Below are 19,964 nucleotides of genomic sequence, written 5' to 3'. Positions count from 1 at the left end.
TTTTAAGGTTAAACTGACTGCAAGATGTAATTAAATAAAACGTTTAGTTAAAGAAGATGGGTACTTATTTTAATAAGATAAACAATTTTATTATTCAACATTACAAGATGCAAATATTCCAGTTTTATTTAAATAGCACTAGTCCAGTCTTTACTAAGATCTCTAGGCGATAGAATGTTTCACTGTTTCTTTAAAACTACTTACTAGAAGTAGTAGTAACTACTTACTGGATGAATTTAGTAAGATTTTAATTGAAGTTTTTTCAAAGCCAAAGATCGAGTTTATTCTCACAGCCAATGACATGGCGGATTGCGATCTAGCTCACTTGGAATGTTTCGAATTGATAATTACAAAGTAGTCTAGCCGATTACTTACCATAACAAGAGGCGCTAAGCAAGTAAACCAAATTCCAAGTCAACTAACCAAACATCTTCTCAGTTCCCTCACTTAACTCCAAAAAGAATTTATACGAGAACATTTCCTTAACTGTTACGAATATCATTTGAATCGAATAGTCCTTTGTCCGCTCCGAAAATCTGCTGATAAAGGAAAGCTCTTTCGGCACCAAAAAGGTAGCTATAAACGTAGCCGATACGTAAGCAAGACAGGAATAAATTGGACTCAAAGATTTATTGCCAAATGCTCTTAACCCGAAACCTTTTGCCCGGAGAATAAGTCCGCTCTATACAGTTTTTCGGGCTCCAAATGTATCACACACCGTCCCAATTGATTGATGATGTGAAATCCTTAAATTCATCCATTTTTGCTCTAGTTACGTTGAACTAGGAACATGATAGGCGTAAATTATTAATTTCAAATTAACAATGTAATCGTAAAATAAATCTCGGCGCCAACAAGTTGGTTTACAAGTATTTAAAGTTTATGACTCGGTTAGAGCCTTGTAAGCCACAGGTAACGACGTACTTCATTTCTAAGTGTAGGTATATTATTTATTTATATCCCCTTTTAACGTATTTTATATCTCTGTTTCTACTATAAAGTTCCAGGTACATGAAAACCGAATAAGGTCTTAAGGAAGACTTTTCATACTTTTATTGGACGATTCCTTGAATAAAATATACGCCTCTAGATAATAAACAGGCGATGACAAACAGGAAACCACGTTTACTGTCAACAAAGTGACAAATAAAACGACGTCGTTTTTATAAAGTTGCTATATTTCAGATTTCTGTTTCGGGTACAACACAACTGTTTCTGAAAATATTTTTAACAATACAGATCGAATTGGTTTGTCTCTTACAATAGGTATGCAAAGTATTAAAAGTTTAAGAAGGTCGGGAAAATTGAGTAGGTAATTAATTACACTAGGATTACATTTATTTCTAATACACAAATTTAATATAAATATCACAGTCAAAGATTATATAACTAATATTCTAGAAAGACCTAAAGGTATATGGCAGTGAAATGCAGGGCAGTTTGTTTATTCTACGTTTACAGTCAAAATTGTAACAACCTTATTTCGTGGAGTAAACGTACAAAATATTAGCTTACGAGAAAGTACAAGTGTTACCAATGGCAAAACTAGTCCTATGAACTGTGACTAGAATATAGATTAGGCACCAAACATACATGCCGCCTTTAGTATTGACAATCGGGAATTCTATTTCGTACATAAAGCTTGGAGCTGTAAAAACGCTAGAAGTCGAAAACGTCCTACTTAAAGTCACATGTCTGTTAGGGGCCTTAGGAATAAATTACGCGATACAAATATCAAAAGTTCGGTATCTACATTACAAGCACTACTATGGCTAATCTACAATGGTTATGATCTTGAGTGACGAATATTAAGTTACACGTTACTACCTACACCTAAATACCATCTTAGTTTTCAGTTCCACATTACGAACATCACTAACAAATGCAGAACTTTTTTTTTTTCACGTAACTTATCCTTATAATTTGAAAAGATAATGTTGATTATTGCTTTGATTTTCCTTCTCGAACGTTATTAACGTCTCTAATTGTTTGGAGGTCCATACACGATCTTGTTTTCGGGACTCTGAAAAAATACATTAACACTAAATATCCGCATTGTCCATTAAGCTGAAAAACACTGATGGTCATGGGGGCAAAATTGTAAACAAGATCAATTTACCTCATACGGCGGTGGCGGCAGTATATCACACAGATTTATTTGACAGCCCTGCTCCGACCTCGCTACATTCGAATGTCTACTCGTCTGAATGGGAATTTTGAAACTGTTCTCCCTGCCCAGCCAGTGCCACTGCGGATAGTCATACTCTAAATCACTCGCCGGACACACTTTGCTTTTGTCTTGTCGACTTCTTGATCCGGACCTATTTGTATGACAAGAAGCACAGTCGTCCTCTAAGACATTAATGTCATTATGTGCGTTCTCATGCCTCGGCTCTCTATAGTCCTTAGTTGATCTACTAGACGTGCTATGGCAACACGTTGAACATTCCCCGTTCGAATACTGAATACTTCCATTACACGACCTCACAATGCTATTGTTATGAGATCGCCTTTCTGGACAATTTCTCAAGTCTCCAATTTCATTATTGTCCTGTGTGGAAAACGATATTTATTGTTACACTTATGAACATTTTGTGAGGTATTTGATATACGATAGGATTAACGTATGCAAATTCGTTGAAATGTTATCTAGAGTCAACAATGGAGTTCTCGAAAATCTTATCAAAGCGTACCTTGAAATTGAGTTCTGTGTAAATTGCGCTGGACGCGTAAGGTTCCGGTGGTCCGCGCCGCATTCTGTCGACACTCGACGCGTCTAATCCTTGAATGGAATTCTGAGGCAGACTGTATTCAGGCTCGACACTTAGAATGCTTGTTGATTGCCCACCTGGGAATAACGTTACATTCTATAAACGGTTTCTATTTAGTAGTCGCTTTGATAAATGACAAATGATGGCATCAATGGTCTAATTCTAAAATGAGTTCAAACACTTTATCATAGGACAATCTTAGGTATTTGTTAGAAGAAGAATCTATTTCAACGGAATTTATACCGTGAGAAATATGTCGTGGTTCTTAGGTAAACACTTGATTATCGGAGTAGATAACAAGCAATACTTACCATGAAGCAGACTTTGGTGACAGCTGCTCACGTCTAGAGTTGGATCGTTTGGAGCGGCGAATACTGGCCGCTCTCTCAACCAAATAGTGTCTTTATTCAATAGGCACTGTTGAGCTGTTACAATTGACTGACCTACAATCCGAATCAATGTTTCAATTACATGTACTTAAGATATACATACATTACTGTTTGTATACATTAATGTCAATTACCAGTAGATTTTTTTCTTTGAATGTTGTTCCGGCGCTTGATGTAATACACGCTGAATACTCCGATTGCAATTACAGAGAATAATGTTAGACCGAGAGCTAGGAGCCATGTTTCTTGAAATATGTGCGTTATGTTTGAATCTTTTGGTGGTTCAGTCCTAAGAAGAAAAGAAATACATTTTGATTAATAATGTCCAAATGTTGTACTAACTGATTTTCATATCTAATCTCAAATCTAATGTTGACGGTTGAAAACATTCATATATGCAAACATATGAATACCAAACAAGGTCCAATTAGCTGGCTTATTAGATCGGAAGTAGCACTTACTGGACGTAGTGTCTTTGTGACTGCGTGGGTAGCATGTGTATGTGCGCGGGCGCGCTGAACGGTCCGTGTCCGCGTCGCGTGACAGCGGCGGCGCGTGCGCTGTACCGGCCGCCAGACCGAAGGGAGCTAGCCACGGCCGCGCGTGTGCGAGCTCCCAGCGACATCTGACCAACCACCCGACCTCCAGTGCTACCTCCCACGCGGATCTCGATCTGTGTACAGGAAATCTACTTAAAGACTTCTCGCTTTGTTAAATACAAAGACCAAGGCTAAAAGAGTATATATATGACTTTGAATCTAACGATGAATAATCTACTATTGTATGTGAAAATGAATGGTAGATACAGAATAAGATGTACCTACGAAATATTTAACCAAAATGGTTCTTCATTAAAAATTTACCAAAATGATTTTGAACATAATCAAGCAATAATAAATCTGCATTATTCTACTTTATGACCATGGGAACTAACCATAAGCTGTAAACAATACGTGCCATGTTAGTTAAAACCCAGCATAAAACTTTATCGAGCAAAACAATAATCATTATTAAACAATAATAATTGGAAAACAAAAACTTACCAAGTACCCGGTGAGTTCACCGTTCCACGTGCTCACAGGTGGCGGTTCCCATCGTATCCACGCCGATGTTGCGTTTATTACACCCGCCGTAACGCTTTGGGGCGGCGCAGAAGGTACTAAAATATCACCAACACATAAAGTATGCAACCACATCCAGTAAACAAACAAAACGAAAAGAAAATCCTTACCATCCTCGTCCGTATACCCCGTCATCAAATTTGATGGCTTCCCAAGCAACATCTTGTAAAACGGCATCAAGAATATATCGTACTGGGTATAAGCCATCAATCCCGTGAGTACATAACTCGAAGATCCACTATTGTCAATGTTCATCAAGGATCCGTTTGAACACAGGACGTCGGGATGCGCCGGATTTAATAAAGTAATTTCGTCATCAGTTGCATTACGCCAATTTAAAGATGTTCCGTTGAACCATATCTTTACGCCTTCCAAATACTCATTGTAGTCGGTTAAAACCTAAAAATAGAAAGTACGTGAATAGTTTGTTTTACAAATTTAATGGAACATAAAACCTCTTAAGTACACTTACATCCCAAACAACCTTTAAAGACGTGGACGATAATGCCTCTACCCTTCTCAGAACTAACACATTTTGTTGCAAATATTTCCTTGCTTGAACGAGCTCGTATTGCGTCATGCGCGTTTGACGTTCATAATCTATGTTATATTCACGATCCAAAGAAGGTTCTTTTAGTTCATTGTTTCCTTTTTTTAACACTTTAAGATAAGCCTCTTGCATAATACTACCAGCTGCGTTGACAGCTGTGCAAATCACTCGCCCACTGTGTTCAGGCCGCGCCCCATCCAAATATAATAAGCTCGTATTACTTCTCGTACATTCCGGGAAAAGTAAAGAATCTTGGGTCCCCTCGAGAATCCAAAAGGTCGTTGGTGTAGGTAAGCCTTTAGCTTCACATGGAATGGAAACCACATCGCCCTCCCATGCGGTCAGATTGGACGGTATTTGCGTGAAGTGTGGTAAGGCTGAAACAGATGGCCGTATTTAAAATAGAACGGACAGTTGTTAGAATTATTGATGCAATAAAATCGATCCAAATAGAGACAGAGCTTACAGTAAACTGTGAGTGTGGCGCTGGTGATACTCGTGCCGGCGTGACTGTCGGCGCGGCAGGAATAGACGCCGGCGTCTGTAGCAGACACATGCTCCAGTCTTAATAGCCCTCGGATTATTGATGCATGGGAAGGCAACGAGCCGTCTTCTTTCACCCATGATATTTTTACACTCGCATCATAACTCTAAAAGTAATTATGGAAGTGTTATAGCACTACATTTTATATTGTAATAGCATGACATAAATTATACCCTAAAGGCATGGTGTTACATTACCTGACAGTTAAACTCCACAGTTTGCCCAACCAAAGCTGTTACGTTACTAGGTTTAACAACAAAGTGAGGTCGTCTTAAAACACTTAGTGTTGCAGCTCGCGATTGCCTTTCACCGGCAATGTTTGATGCCACACACCTAAATGAACCGCTATCTGTTGGTAACGTTTCTAAGATCTTTAAGTTTCCTGTATCAGTTACTGTTACCCTGAAAGGAAATCGTTCATTGTAATTATATTTTAACAGAAAATCAGTCACTAAATTCCCAACATCCAATGGCCATTCCTTGAAAAAAAATTCTGCGTGTATTTGCTATCGTACCTGCCGTTAACTTCAACGTCATATGATTGTCCATCTTTGAGCCAGTGAACCGAAGGTTCTGGAACCCCTCGAGGGGGTGAGCATTCCAATAAAGCTGGTTCTCCAGCAGCCACACGAACATCTCTTGGCTCTGCTCGAAATTCATCACGGAGCACTGGAAATTATGATCCCATTAGTTAAGGAACAAGCGTCATCCGAAGTCAAAGACGTAATACCTAATGTCGTATCTAAACCTTATAAATTGACGAATGATAATAATGTTTTACTGAATAAGGAAGAAAATAGGGGTCAATGTACGGATTTCTATTTTCCCTTAAAGAGAAATAAAGCGTAGGTAGATTGGTAATTCTGAATATTGGAAACCAAAGCAGATTGATTTATAACTCTGTTCAAAGCAGGTAAGGTAAAGTTTCACTCAACTGATTGGAGTGACTTGGCAACAGAATTGTTTGATTTAATAGCGGTCCAATAAATAATTGATTTACATTTCTGAGAATTGTTTACTGAGCAATGCTTTATATTAGGATTATGATTAAAATATTTAGGCTAGTCTGAATAGTTGAGTTTTGATTATGTGTACTGGCTATTTGACAATGTTTTAGAGAAAATAGAAAGCCGCAAAAAGATGTTTTACAAAAGGTAAATAAAGTTACCCTAATTTTTTTAAGTCTCACTAAGTTGACGACAGCTATCATGTACAAAATACAAGAACAATTTAAAAAAATGGTTCAAGAGTAGCAGGTACACGTATATACAGTAAACATGACTATAATAATACGCACGACACAAACCCAACTCATACCAAATCCACACACGCTATCATTAGCAGCACACAACCATTAATCTCCCCGACAAAGGTTAAACACTACTTGGTCGGTACAAACATTACTATGCAAATATTTTCCCTATGTACTATGTTCTAGGACTCACCGGCGACGTTAAGCGAGGCGTTGTGACTGACGGCCTCTCCAGCTAGGTTGCGTGCCACGCACCAGTAAACACCTTCATCGCTCTCCTTCTTGCCACGGTTCACACTGGGGACACAAATCTTATGAACTGTCTTGATTGTTCGTAATGGTGTTTGTTATGTTTAGATTTACATGTGAGGTAGTGCAATGAATTTTAGGGCTGCATGTGGAGCGTTTTCTTGTGAACGTAAAGTGGTTGGATGTTTATGTTAGTGACGGGCGTTTAAACTACCAAGGTATGCAATTTTCGCAGTGCTAATAGGTATGTATGTGTCTTGTTCCTTGTTGTAATGTGGAGTTTAAAATGCCTTCTTTTTAATGAATTATTTAAAGCTTATATAACACACGGGATACAAACTTTACGACTACATTTAGTATGTTTTAGTTTCTAAAATTAAACATAGAGACAGATAACAAATTTCACTTTGAAAATAAAATCAGTTAATCAATCAACTCAACATAAAATTGCAATTTACAGTTGATCAAACTTCAAAGTCTATGAATAAACTATTCAACGCTTTCATAAATCATAAAATATACTTTCATGTTCAAATGTTTAGTAAAAACTAATTTAGACGTCTACACTACAAAGTAAGAAATAAATTGATTCCAAAACCGTGTTTGTGGAGCGAAGAAAATTCAAATGGAACCTTTTTATTCAAATTAGGATCGTTACAAAACACTTTTTGATCACACACCGCCAGTTCCGAATGTTATTGCTCTGGAATTGGACCAACTGAAATTGGAATACCGAGTCTAAATGCCAAAAAACATTGCATTACGAGGTTATATTGCTTATTCTTACCACTGAAGTGGATGTGCAGTTCAATTTTATTAGTAAAATGTATTTTTTATGCATCTTTACGATGTTTTTCTGTCAACATAAGTACAACAACACAACTAGTCTTTTAAAAATAAGACTACTTTGAAAAATAAATGTCTTTTACGAATGTATTATCACCAAACTTGCTTTCTATCATATTCATATCAATGCTACAGATGGTTTATTTATTACCAAAACAAAATGATCCACATAATCTACATACCTTAAAAATAGCAGCCCATCTTCCAACAGCACTCTATGTCCATCTTCAGCTGGTGGTAAAGGAGATCCGTCCTTATACCATTGCACATGAGGTTTAGGTCTGCCTTCCACTACACATCTCAAGGTCGCAGGCTCGCTGCGCCCCGACACTGTGTTTGAAGGGTGTTCCTTGATGCGGGGTGCTCGGTTTTGTGCTGTTTTTGACAAAGAAAAATATATATTTAGTGATATATTTAATAAAAACCCAAGAGAAAATTAAAGACGGTATGTTTAGTAGAACCAAAAGATTTTTTAGACAGGACTTTTTGAGCAGATTGGTTTTTTTATTGTAAAAATTAACATTATTTATTTCACTCGTATGTCATATAAACCCGCGACCTATTTTTGGTTACCTACTATAACATAACATAATTAATTATTTTATTTAACCACAAGATAGTTAAAATAAAGTATAAGACAAGTGGGCACTGACATATGTGTATTCGTTTAGCACGTGGTTACCATGAGGTGCACATACATAATTTCAACATCTGTTTGTGGCATTGTGGCGCACTACATATGCAAATTAGATACGAAGTATCAAAGCAGTTATTTCCTTTGACAATTTATAAGAGACATGATGTTAATACTGGAGAATATTTCAAGAACAATACGAAATACGTATATACTTTTTGCTATGATGCTCTGTACCCTTAGTATGATACTACATGATGAAAATATTTCGAAATTGTTTTACGTTTAAAGTAGTAGAAACGAGAACCCGTTCGGCGCTCTGATTGGCCGGGTCGAATAAATCAACCAATAAACGTAAAGCAAGCTCATTCTAAGGGTACTGTTATATTCTAATACTATCTGCTTTTTGCAAATCCTGAGCTGTAGCCAGTCCCTAAGAAACAAGTTCGTTTTAGGAATGACTAAATCAAAAATGGGTTAAAAACGAGTAATCTCTCTTCAGAAACAAAATCATGCATACAGTAATTCCAGTAACTTTAGTACATACCAACTTAAGTGCGTAACACAGTTAAGGTAATACACTCGGCGTCACAAAAATCGCACCTCTTTAAAAGTTCCCTTCATAGTCATTTTAACCCTATTAATCAATGGCAGACATATGACTGTAAGGTATCATTGGAAAGGCAATTCATTTAAGTTTAAGAATAAATCAATGGATTTGGTTTTTTGTTTACCAGGGAATTAAAAAAGCAAGCAAATGCAAATGATTAAAAAGTTACATTTTATAACTTAAAACCTAGTGTTACCCTCCCTAGCCCTGATGACTGCTTCCATGCTTTCTCTCATGGACGAATTAATGTGACAACAGTCTCTTGAGGAATGTTATCCCATTCTGAATATTTTGACAACATTTTTTTAACGTTACGTGCTGATGAGATCTGTTGTGTTTAGGAATTCTAACTGTTGTTAATTTAAAGGTCGTTAAACGTTCTTTCAATTGATACCAATATTAATAAGGTGTAATGTATTCGTTACTGGCGGGACATGTTTTAAACTTACAATTTTCCAAGAGGTGCGATTTTTGTGACGCCGAGTGTAGTATTAATACTGTGCATTTACTTTGTTTCAAAATAAGCTGTTTATTAACTACCACACATCGTTAACCAGAGCCATCAAAAGTCAAAGATGACGATTCTACGAGTAATAACGTATTGGATCTTCGATATTTGCGCCATAACCAAAGGTTTACGAGCAAATCTTATCAGTGTGTAACAATCTGCCGTAGGACATAAACGAGCTTCCCAATGACCTCCACAATTTGATTTGAGATGGGATACAGATATAATATCACGCTTCTCTGGCAGTTTAGGGGACTTCGATTACTTGGGCGTTATGTTTGTGAAGTTGTAACTTTAGGTCAATTTGGGAAATTGAAAAAAATCCTTTTTGATTAAATTGTAGACTATTGATAAGTAGTGTTGTTAGTGTCGGTTCATATCTGACGGAACATACGTCGCGTGTTATCGGTTGTGTAACACCAAAACAGACAAATGTATAGAAAAACAGTTGACCGTTCACACTCATCAAACGACACTAAGTTAGTGCAATCGATTATACACTCGACGTATTTTATGTCAGATATGAACCGACCCTTATGAACAAGCCCATTTATCTGATTAATTACAACTTGATATCTCCTATTTATACATGGAAAAAAATAAACAGATGTATTATTTTCCATTTAGATGTAACTATTTCCAAAAAGTTAAGTAACTAATATACATAGATGTACATGCAAATCCATTTCAATACTAGCATTCTAACTCTGCACTGACAAACTTTATGCAGTAGACTATCCCAAGTATCCATGGAACTTAATCCTGCATTATCATAAACTTGACTGTAACAAGCCTGTTTGGTCCAAGCTAAAGTTTAGCTTAACGCGTCGTATCCATTAAGCTAAAGCAAGCTAAGTAAGCTAAACTTTAGCTTGCTGGGTGTAACTTTATACTTGAGTGAGTTGGGTCGAAAAAACATAAATTATATTATTGTTCAACACATGTTTGAGGTTTTTAACCCTTTAGAACAAATGGTCCTTGTTTGTTTTATTAAATTAAATTGTAAACACATTGTTGTATAATGAATGATTCATTTTAATATTTACGATGGTGACATCAACCGTTATTTATATGTTGTGGTAATAATACATTGTTCAGCTTCATTGAGCTTTTAGGTGGTATTATTTTGTTTTATGGGGGAATATCATTCAATAACTTCTCTCGACTTGGGTGAGGTGAGAGCAGCAGTCTGTAAAGGGTGTATTATGGATATAAGTTATCAAGCTTTTTACTAAGAAAATATGATCAAAGATTATTTCTTATGACACTTTTCGGTAGGTAAGCGTAGATTCCTGGGGTGTTCAAAATAGGATCTGAAATAACGTTCAGATTTGTCAACGTCAAGAGAGTCAATGAAATGTTAATAAATTACATTTTTGGACCTAAAATATATACCCAACAAAACCAAGTATCCTTTTTACACATAATTTATTTAATAAAACCTTTTCATTTGCTCGGTTTAGCTGAGAGTTAAAGTTAAGTATTTGTTCCTAAATGCTCTTGATAATAATTTGATCCCTGGCACCGGAGAGACCACTTCAGAGGGCGTGGGAAGCATCATAATCATTTGTGGGACAAAACACCACTTCATGATATAATACGATACCAGAATTATAGTCGAGTTTATTTATGTACTGGCTGCCTCGTTGGTCGATTGGTCACAAGTGTAACTGCCGAACAAGAGGTTTTGAGCTCGATTCCCAAGTTAGGCAAAGGATTGTTGAGAATTCTACTGTGTAGCATTCAATGCTTTACAATTATTTTTGTAGTTGGAGATACAAATAGTTACTGGCTTTAGACAAACCGTTTATTATGTGTATATTCATACGTAAATTGCATTATATTCATTTGATACGTGTATTTTAAAATTTTAATGTAAAATAATTCATAAATTGTTGTTGTTGTTAGAATAGCAGAATAAAATTACATGTAAAACGAACAAGATACTACAACGTTTGTACCACTGAAAATGTAAAACTTTATACAAGTTGAAATCGCAGGCAAAACGCTTGTCTTGTTTCTAAAATGTTCTTATTCTTGGGAGTTTCAAGTTCTACAGTTTTGTACATCTCTACGTCTTCGGAAATAAAATCCGTTCCAGATGCAATCGTGATGCTGACTACGATCCCTAGACATGAGGGAACGACCAGAGAGAGAGAAAGAGAAAGAGATAGGGAGAGAGAGTTGTGTCTAATGTATTTGCAATTGGCTCTCCTCTCATTACTCATAAACAATCCATAATGAGAAAGTGGGTGTCATACTAACCTTTCAAGATCTACAAGGTTATAAATTGTTTTTATACATACAATTTTTCTACTAGATAGTCAATATTACGGTTAAGAAACTCACATAATAAAAATCGTCTCTGTTCATTGGTTCCATCAATAAACGCATCACGCTCTAATTCTAGACTAGATGGATGATCAATCTAAATGGCGATGACTTTGCTTTCCTAACGACTGGCGTCAATGAACTAGGCCACGGAGTTGTCGTCTGAATGCTATATTGAATTTAGTCGATCAAAGCAAAAACGTCGAGTAGGTATTGTATAATGCGTAGTGTGTATGATTTTATTGGCTACTAATAATTTAGTGTTTGCTGTAATTGCACAAGATTTATTCCTCTATGTACATACATAGAGCCATTATGGTATACACTATAATATACATCCTACATGCTACAGTGACAAATTAGTACTTCTGAAATTATTTTAATTTAAGATACTTAATCATAAGTTATCGAAATACTACCATAGGTTTATATTTTTAAAGAGATTATTTAAAAATGTTCCTTATAAATGTTTTGTTTATAATATAAGTCATGTAACATAAGTAGATAGGAATATTTCATTGGAATAGTTCAGTGCAATCAGAAGTTTACAGGCACCTTCTCAAACCAACATATTATACAACATATACACCTCGAATTAAATTAAACCATTATTGTTATTTTACACCCAAAAAAAACCATAAATAAAAAAACACACAATCAGACGATCTGACGAAAAAAATCACAACTTTCCATACAATGATCATAAAACTCAAACGTATGACTATTCATGCGTACCCTATTAAGTTGTCTTATTATAATGTAGCGTTAAATTTTGTTACTCATAGCGATACACCGAACGATTGACGCCTACTCCATCCGTAAAACATTCCTAAGAAGAGCCGCGTCTTCATAAAAAGTAACATATGGTACTATGGATCTCTCAATACCGCATCCAATTGTTCGTATGTCCGTTCCACTGCATTTAGATAGACACACAGATAAAATGACACTCGCTGTATTGTAATAATTGTGATTTATTTTTTTATTTTTGTTTCTTTGTTGCTAGGGTTGGCTCCGTGTGATGGGTGTTTGTTGCGTTATAAAATGTACTGAATGGGATTTGATAAAGAAAATTATGACGGTATATTTCTTTCGTAGTTACATGTTTTTTTTTCGTTGTTTGTAGCTATGGGTGTGATTGCCGTGGTTTCGAATTTTATATTAAATCTAAATACCTAGTCAGTACATTGAGTTTTTAATTATACTTGATGTAATCTTAACTAACGTCACAGATCGATTTCCAAACACAGGCACCCCATTAGTCCCACTTTTTTGGCAGATTAGAGGTTAGCTAGTCCCTCATTTAGAATTGATAAGCATAATACTATAATACTTACTTATACATTAACTATGTATATTGCTTACAAGTTAATATAACGTTTATGAGACAAAAAATATTGTAGAGATCTTTTGACTAACGTCAGTCATTTTTAAAAAGAAGCTTTGACCGCAATCTGTTTTGATAAAAAGCAAAGATGAGGTCAAGGGTCGGCCAGCTTGAATAGAATATGCCTCCGCTTAACCAGGAATGATGTTTCAAAGAAATTCTTTAGAAAACATATTTGTAGGAACATAATATTATGTGTGTTGCTTAAAAAAATCTATAGTCATGCTAATATTCCTTCAAAGGTGAGCTAAGGATATGTATTTTTAGTAGTAGGCCAAATACTCTAAAGATTTTTTATTCACAAAATTAACATCAGAACTACGCCGGTAATTTTAAAATCGAAATCGGTTGGAATATTTTTAACCGACTTCAAAAAGGAAGGAGGTTAAAATCGCAATTTTTAAACCTTTGCAAGTCTTTTTTTTGAGTGGGAAAATCATTCAAAGACTTCTCCGTCTTGAGCGAAGCGGGAGAGAGTGTCAGACTCTTACTGACTAAAAACCACCCCGTTCCTACTCCTGCTTTTCGAGCCGGAACCCCGGTAAACCCGCTAGGTAATCCGCAGCTCCGAATCAAAACTTTTACAAGTCTATACCTAAGTTTTACTAAAGGCGGATTTTAAAAATCAATTTCAGTGCAATATTTAAACCATTTTTTTAAATAGTTCATTAAAGATAAAGTCGCCTGTAGAATAGATGAAAATAAAATACATTTAATGTTAACAAGAGCATGTATTGACAACAACATTTATTATTTTCATAATTTATTCAATATTTTGAATAAACTATTCAAAAGAATATACCGGCTACAGCTGTACGGCTATAAATTGAATCTGAAATAATCACTACCTTTTCTATGTTATTAACGAGATAATTGTAGTGCTTAGATTAATTATACACCTTTTATGCGCAGTTGAGCAAAACGTAGGGGAACCTTCTTATAGAAAGGGTTTTTGTGGCACAACAAAGCTGGAACTAGAAAATGGAACGTAATGGGAGAGATTTATAGTTATATACAAAAGTGTGAGTAATTAAATGGGACTATAATTATAATATTGTCATAGTTTATACATTAAAGTCAGGTTATCAAAGTTTCATTCTTAATTTATAAAAACCGATACCTTTAGATACTATTTATTTTGATAGGTATTTAGTACCTACGCTAAAAACTTTTAATACTAAATTAACTAAAAATGAAGAAAAGCTCTTTTTAATACCATCCAAAATTCGTATGTTTACAAATGATCTAATACCGATATCCAATATCTTTTACCTAAACTAACTAATATAGCCTTACTAAATAATAACAATAATATTTTATCACAAATCCAACCAACTTAATCCCAACATTAATCAAAATATAACAAAACGTTACTCAGCAAAATAATAACGGGACAGCCCTACGTTCGACTCCGGCGCAACATCGGTAGTTCTCCTTTATTAATACTTGTCACTGTCAGTGATAAGGTGACACAATAAAAGTACGACGCTGATTGTCTTTTTGCTGCAGTGTGGGTGCATCGAGTTGACCGGTGGAAATAAATAGATTAATATATTTATACATTCTTATCTGATAAACGTGACAGCTCTAATGTGATTATTTGGAACGGCTTTATTATAATGAAAACGAATGATGGAAAAAAATAGGTAATATTTCGTAGAATGAGCATTATGTCACATAAAATCGGCGAAATGTTATGAAAGCAGAATTGAAATTGTTGTGGATAGGACAGAAAAGTGACAAAACGATCTATTTTCGCTATTTTGACATAAAAGGACATATCAAATCAAATCAAATCACTTTAATGCATCCATAGTGTACAATTATAGAATTATTATTGCCGCAAAAAGCTTTAAATAGAGAGGAGTGGAAGGAAGGTAGGGAGGCCTTTGCCCTGCAGTGGGACGATCATGGCTGAAATCTAAATCTAAATCACATAAAAGTCAGCAGGTATGATAACATGGTTATTTAGCATTAAAAATTCTAAATCACTTCAAAATATGATAAGGACTATAATCGTAAATTCACACGGTTATCAAAAACATGATTTTTATCGCACTCCGTACATACGGATGTTAACTTAAGGCAACGAAAAAAATACACAGGGTCAATGACCTGGAGTTAGCGCTTAAGTTTAGGTTGTCGATTCTTCGAAATTATCATTTATCCTTATTAGTTACTAATAATTTTGCTACGTCATATTACATAATGTACTTACTTAAGTGACTCATAATATAACTGACAAAAACTTAACGCTACTAATTACATACTATCTTCTGCCAGCGGATTCGCGCGGCCCCATTGGATAAAAAGTATTATCTACTCGTGTTCTAAATTTCATCTCAATTCCTTCATTCGTTTTGACGTGAGTAACAAACATAGACCCAAATTTTCGCATTCATAATAGGTAGTAAGATATACAATGTGATAGGTGTGAGACTTCTAACCCGTTAAGGGTGAGTACTACATCTAATTTTATCGACAAAAAAATAATATGGGGGTTGAACCCCTAATTGAAAATATTGAAAAATAGTGATTTTTTCGGTAAAAATAATTCACAAATGTTTTTTTTTTCACCAAAACATTATCAAACATATGAAAAAAGTAATGAATTAGTTAGCCAAGGTTATTAGCTACCGTTTGTCGTTTTTTTTGTAACGACGCATACAACCTTTTATATCAAAAAAAGTAAAAAAACAATTAAAATAGCCATAACTTTTAGGGAGGGGCGACTTTTGTCGATAAAATTAGATGTAGAACTCAGCCTTAACGGGTTAGAAGTCTCACACCTATCACATTGTATATTTCTGCTCACGTCTTAGGGGAATAAATAGCGTGATGTTATTATGTAAGTAAAATATACATCTTTACATTTAGATGATAAATTAACCTACATAAAATAATGTTCTTCCATTCAAACAAATTAAACTGAACGTTTGTATTTTACAAACGCAACTTACTAACAAATCCTCTAATTTTACTCGAACACGAAATAAATTAATTCCAATTTCCAAGCAAATCTTATTACTTTAACAGGAAGACGTTTAAACTGTAAGCGACAAGGATTGCTGTCTATTTACCATGCTGAAGAGACAAAGGAAATGCGAGAAACAACGTAAGCCGCGCCCAGTCAATAAATGTTTAAGCGAATTAAAATATATTAAGCTTTAATTTTGTAACATAACATAATTATATTAATCTAGAATTGTCAAAAGTATAGTATAATTATCATCTAAGTTACATTTTCGTCAGTTATGTTAAAATGTCCGCGTTATTAGGACAAAGCGAAGCCTCATTCCCTATACAGAGTACGTACCTATGTACATCATAAATTATATCACACTTAATAAAACCTTAATGAAACCCAATTAAATAGAAAGTTTACAAAACTAAAAAAAGGTTTTACGATCAACGTTATCAAAGAAAATGTGTGAGAACGAGAAAGTTAATATTTTAACACGAAAATGTTCCGAATTTTAATTTCCATATTATAGTGAAACTTTATACTGCTAATATTATTTTGAATACATTTCTAGTCGAAATTGTAATAATACATACTTTCATTAGCATAATCTCACGTATATTTTTCCCGTAGTACCTTTGTATACAAAGCATTTCTCGTTAATTTCTACACACAGAAAATCCAAATACTTAACGTGGGATGTACCGGGGCTCCGGTTTAAAAAATCAGGAGTAGGTACGGGGTGGTTTTTAGTCAGTGAGAGTCTGACACTTCCTCTAGCCTAGCCCAAAGCGGGAACAGTCATTAGATCATTTTCCCCACTCAAAAAAAAAACTTAACCTATATGAACTTAAATACCCTTCTACTTAATAACCCCTTACATTAAGTAGAACAAATATAGACAATTTCTAACAAGTAATATCACTACCCATATTTACTTTCCTATAAAAAATAAAAACATCTAATTAACTACGTGTACTGTGTACACCCACAAACATAATTACCGCTTATAAACCTTTAATTATAATGAGCACTTTACCATATTCATTTTATCTAAAACGAGGTTAAAAAGTTCCCACTATGCAATCGTAAAACCCCATACCCACTTAACTGGCCGTTAAAGTTAATTAAGGTAGAGTTAAAAACAAAAAAAAAATACATTGTATGGTATCAAGCTATTGGCTACTGAACAACGGAACTACATTTTATTAATTGGATACTCTTTTTTAATTACCCAATGATGCACCGATCTGATAAAAATGTGGAGCCGGTCAATTGAAAAGAAGTTTTACGGTACAGCACTTAGGAGCAATAAAGATCGCGTTTTTGAAGAGTGCTTATTGAATTAACAAGATCTTTTACAGCTTTCAAGTTTGATAGTGGAAAGTTCCCATTAAATGTTATTCATACCTAGTGTGGTATGAATCAATATTTAATAGTGCGGTTAAGTTTTAATACTTACTAATGGTTGTCCTATAACTTCGAAACCTTTTATTTATTACATGAATACATATTGAATACATTAATTATAGTATTTATGTCAAACAACAACACTAGCTAACAAGTACGTTCTTATTTATTAAATCTAAGTTACAGACTTATCTAAGACTTAAACCTAACTTAAAACTAGTTTTGACTCAAACTATAAACTATTTCTAAGTAATATTTAGGTTTTGACTCTAAATGGATTTTTATTAATTTATAAACAAAACCGTATCTGTAAAAGCACAGGAAACATACACTTATAGATCTATGATACCTTTAAACAAAGTTCAAGTTTAAACAAATAAAAAGTTCATATTTACCATTCGTTCCATTCAGTCCAATGAGAAGTAAATGCACAAATACGAGAAACACAAATTGGTTCCTTCCATTTATGGTGTTATTGCACTCATTAACACCAGCATCCACCATACTGCCACCAAATTATACTTAATTTTCACACCATCGATAATTTACATGTTTACAAATTCACTATTGTGAGTTCCACTATTTATTTTTTTCACTTGCATACTTTAATCTCCATACGTTTTAGATTCAAACGTTTAAAATGTCATATTATTTGAATAAAAAGTTCGGTAAACAAAGTCGGCATCGCGTTCGGAGCTCGCTGCGTTCGCTCCGCACGACCATACGGCTTCGAGTCTTACGTCGTACTATCGCTACTCCCTCCCTCATCTCTGTTTACTCTGTCCCAAATGGGGGGATAGGCGAGTGCTCCAAACTTTATGTAACTCTATTATGGTGTAAAGAACCATTATCACTTGATTTGACTGTCACCGAAGTAAAAAGTATTTTAAATTTAGGAGCTTTGTGAATTGCGTAAACATGTAACTAAGCGAACAAACCTAATTTTGTTGCGTACCTACTAAACAGCGGTGAAACTTTTTTATGATCTGTTAAACAATCTTACCTAGTTGTTTTCCACAAACGGAGTTTTAAGACGTTTTTGTTTTCACATTTCTAGCATTATGAAGGAATCTTACACTTTGCATTTACGGTGATATTGTGTAATTAGTACAGTTCGCTCGAGTTCTTGGACACTGTTAGTCTACAAACTTTTTTTATAATCTTGGTTGAATAATTATTTATACAATCTCTCTTCTATTGGATGCTATTAATATCAAGTTATGATGATGAATGAAATGTGTTTTAGTTTATTTCATAATCGTTTGAGTGTGTGGTATTTTAAAGATCGGTCATAAAATTCATAGATTCGGTTCGGTTCTCCAGAGGTTAAATTATAGGGTGAAAATAATAATAATGCAGCAGCATGCGCCAGATTTAGGGTTGAGGTAAAAAATCAAAGCGTTTCCAATCAATCACAAATCCTCCGATATTAAATTTCTGTACAGAACATCAACAAAAGCGAACCCATAATCTATACTAAGTTTTTGTCCAAACAAACCCCACGTTCGAAACTTTGAAGGCCTATTCAAAAAGGAAAGGGAATAAAATACGGCTTATTTCATTTGACGCATTTGTCGAGTTAGCGCATGCGCACCGGGCGGGCGCCGACAAAGCCAATGGGATCGTATAAAAAACGTTCTAATTTCAAACCGGTCGCCCCTCCGCCGCACGCGCTTGCGCATCCCTTCATCCATTATTATGCTGAAGAGGTCATTCACAGTTCGCACAATGCGCCCCATACATGGGTGAGTTGCTAATAGGTGAGTCTGGTTGCTCTTGAATCCTTTTTCAACTTTTTAGTATTGAATTATGTTGTGAATGTACGCGCGCCTTGTAATGAATGTTCCAAGGCGAAATAACTATGTAGGACGTATGAAATTGTGCCCACACACGCCCAGTGTTTACGACGCCTTCGATTTTGTAATAAGTCTTAATTATGGCTAAAATTGGCGATGGCATAAACTATTTGATTACGAATCTGAACTTTAAGACTTACAAAAAAAAGTTGATTATTAATTAGTAAAACAGGCTTCATTTTTAAGTTCTCTAAAAATAATAATGGCCAAATGGTTACCCTGCTAGTTTAAAATGTTGGTTCATAATGAGTCCACACTAGGATATTGTGTAGTCGTTGTAAAAACATGGGTGATGTAATGTTTTTAAACATAACAAAACATCGCCCTCGTTCGTCAATAAGGGGTAAGGCATAGGTACACCTTTCATTTGTTATTTTATGAGCCTCGAGCAATAGAGGGTACGCGCATTTACGCAACTGCAGTATCGTGCTTAATAGTGGCCCTATCAAGCAATAGAATCATTGTAATTTGATGGCAAATAAAGTGTTAAAAACTAAAAATGCTACTTACTACTTACTTGGTATATAAGGAAAGTGTGGGTCAA

General features: G+C 34.9%; 1 protein-coding gene across 1 annotated transcript; it reads right to left on the bottom strand.

Moving 5' to 3' along the window:
* Positions 1–1,160: 1,160 nt before the first annotated feature.
* Positions 1,161–18,326, bottom strand: LOC118269808 (roundabout homolog 2). The gene is made up of 15 exons (XM_035585128.2): positions 17,960–18,326; positions 7,905–8,097; positions 6,821–6,924; positions 5,891–6,044; positions 5,573–5,777; positions 5,298–5,481; positions 4,754–5,208; positions 4,392–4,680; positions 4,204–4,319; positions 3,622–3,833; positions 3,295–3,449; positions 3,083–3,214; positions 2,694–2,848; positions 2,120–2,551; positions 1,161–2,023 (listed from the first exon to the last, which is right to left on the bottom strand). Exons 1-15 carry the CDS (start codon positions 18,066–18,068, stop codon positions 1,982–1,984), a joined length of 2,937 nt encoding a protein of 978 aa, XP_035441021.2. The 5' UTR covers positions 18,069–18,326; the 3' UTR covers positions 1,161–1,981.
* Positions 18,327–19,964: the final 1,638 nt, after the last annotated feature.

This window comes from Spodoptera frugiperda, chromosome 30 (genome assembly GCF_023101765.2).
Source record: "Spodoptera frugiperda isolate SF20-4 chromosome 30, AGI-APGP_CSIRO_Sfru_2.0, whole genome shotgun sequence".
Classification (NCBI taxonomy): domain Eukaryota; kingdom Metazoa; phylum Arthropoda; class Insecta; order Lepidoptera; family Noctuidae; genus Spodoptera; species Spodoptera frugiperda.
This window is presented reverse-complemented; position numbering and strand designations above follow the sequence as displayed.

Excerpts from the sequence above, each read along its gene's own strand:
- LOC118269808 (XM_035585128.2), bottom strand. The coding sequence starts at position 18,068 with ATGGTGGATGCTGGTGTTAATGAGTGCAATAACACCATAAATGGAAGG. Across the intron at positions 3,450-3,621 it reads TCACAAAGACACTACGTCCA|GACTGAACCACCAAAAGATT; the intron begins GTAAGTGCTACT and ends TTTTCTTCTTAG. Across the intron at positions 2,849-3,082 it reads TCACCAAAGTCTGCTTCATG|GTGGGCAATCAACAAGCATT; the intron begins GTAAGTATTGCT and ends CGTTATTCCCAG.